The sequence below is a fragment of the Mandrillus leucophaeus genome, unplaced genomic scaffold (genome assembly GCF_000951045.1).
Source record: "Mandrillus leucophaeus isolate KB7577 unplaced genomic scaffold, Mleu.le_1.0 Scaffold56, whole genome shotgun sequence".
Taxonomy (NCBI): domain Eukaryota; kingdom Metazoa; phylum Chordata; class Mammalia; order Primates; family Cercopithecidae; genus Mandrillus; species Mandrillus leucophaeus.
The window spans coordinates 6,977,908-6,979,765 of record NW_012106030.1 but is presented as its reverse complement, the minus strand read 5'-3'; the positions used below and the strand labels follow the sequence as shown (position 1 = coordinate 6,979,765).

The 1,858-nt window shown below is 43.7% G+C and overlaps 1 protein-coding gene across 1 annotated transcript in view; it reads left to right on the top strand.

The window, feature by feature from the left end:
- Positions 1–1,858, top strand: part of FAM65B (family with sequence similarity 65, member B) — a 287,827-nt gene that overhangs the window by 269,252 nt on the left and 16,717 nt on the right. The window contains exon 19 of the mRNA XM_011998193.1: positions 600–758. Coding sequence (XP_011853583.1) covers positions 600–758 — 159 coding nt within the window. The remainder of the gene's footprint in view (positions 1–599; positions 759–1,858) is intronic.

The window sequence follows — 1,858 nt, the reverse complement described above, 5'->3', positions numbered from 1 at the left end:
GTTCAAGAACAGGTGAAACTAATTTATGTTGATAGATGTCAGATTGTTAGTTGCCGATTTGTGCCCTTCCCTTCCTTTCTCTTCCCTTCATTTTTCCTTCCTTCTTTCCTTCCTTCCTTCTCTTTTCGTCTCTCACTTGTCTCTTCCTCTTCCTTTTTATCTCTCTTCTACACACACATATATAATATTTATTCGTTTTGTATGTTATATATAAGGGAAGGGAAGGGTGGTTATGGACTGGGAAGGGGCACAAGGAAACCTTATGGAATGCGGGCCGTCTTCCATATCTTGATCTAAATGGCAGTTACACAGGTGTGCACATGTGCAAAAACCATCCAACTGCTTACTTTACCTACTTCACTGTATCTTCAACCACAATAAAAGATAAATAACTTATTGAGCCAGATGTGATGGCTCATGCCTGCAATTCCATCTACTTGGGAAGCTGAGGCAGGAGGACTGCTTGAGCCCAGGAGTTTGAGACCAACCTGGGCAACAAAGTGAGACCCTGTCTCTCAAATAAAAATAAAAATAAAAGTTATTGAATGAATGAATGGTCATATATCTAAAGCTGCTTTGTGTCTTTCCCTTCCGAATAGTGTTTCGAACCCTGGTGTCCCAAATTCTGGACCAGGCTGAGCCTCTGCTTTCCTCCAGCCTGTCCTCGGAAGTCGTCACTGTTTTCCAGTATTACAGTTACTTCACCAGCCACGGCGTCAGTGACCTGGAGAGTTACCTGAGCCAGCTGGCAAGGCAAGGTGGGACATGTTCTTTTGTCACATTGTAGTGGTGGCTCAATTTGGCGATATCTCTGGTCTTTTAAATCATGGCTTTTGGCAATGATGGCCTTTTATTTTTCAAGTCCACAGTAGAGGTGCAATTTGCCTTTTAAATGACTTTTGGACTTTTAACATTAGTGAGCCCCTTGTTAATGAGCCAGGGATTCACTAGAAGCAACTCAAGTATCTGGCAGAGAGGTACCATTTACGGGATGTTGGTAAATGATTTAAGCTTTCACTGTAATTTATTTCCTTCAGTAATGTATTTGTCATTAGTCGGATCAATCCTACAGGCAATACTATTTTATATTGCCCTTTTTGGTGAGGCTTTCAGTAATAATAGGAAGAAATCGGGTTTCAAAGAAGGCAGGTAGGTAACATGGTGGGAAGGGAAAGGAGGAAATGGTGGAAAACTAACTCTAGGGCTACATGTCCAGGGAACAAGAACAGCTGCCAGTGCAGGCGTGCACCAATGAAGCCGGTTCTTGCCATTCCAGGTGGCCCTTCAGAGACTGGAAATAAAATAACAATCTGAATCAAGTGAAAACTCCACTTTGGGAGTGGAGCCAGGTAGTGAGGGGCTGGTTTCTGGTTCCCAGGTTTATGCTCCATAAATCCACGGAGACTTGACAATGCAGGTTAAAAGGGACGGGAGGAATGAGGTGTGTTCTTTGGAGCTAGGTGAGTCTGGCACGGCACCAGGCAGCAGCAACCTGTCTGGCACAAGCCCAGGCTTACCCCTTCTCTCTCCAGAACATCAAATCCTGCAACAACACAGTCAGCACATTGGGTGGCATCATAGTGAAGGAAGCAAAATCTTCCTTCACCCAGCACTGTACCAGCACGGAGCATGGGAGAGAGTCTGAGCATAACCCCTTACGAGGCAGACGCCAGCACAAAGGACCAGGAAGACAAAGCATGGGCAGAAAGACCTTGTTTTAGGACCACAAAGTCTTATTTTATATTATAATCTTCATTTCTTGATACCAAATTTGCCCCAACTAAATCAATATCCTGAGAAAACGTTTCTATTACTCAGATTATATCAGTGGCAATTTACATCTCCAGCCTCTTATTAC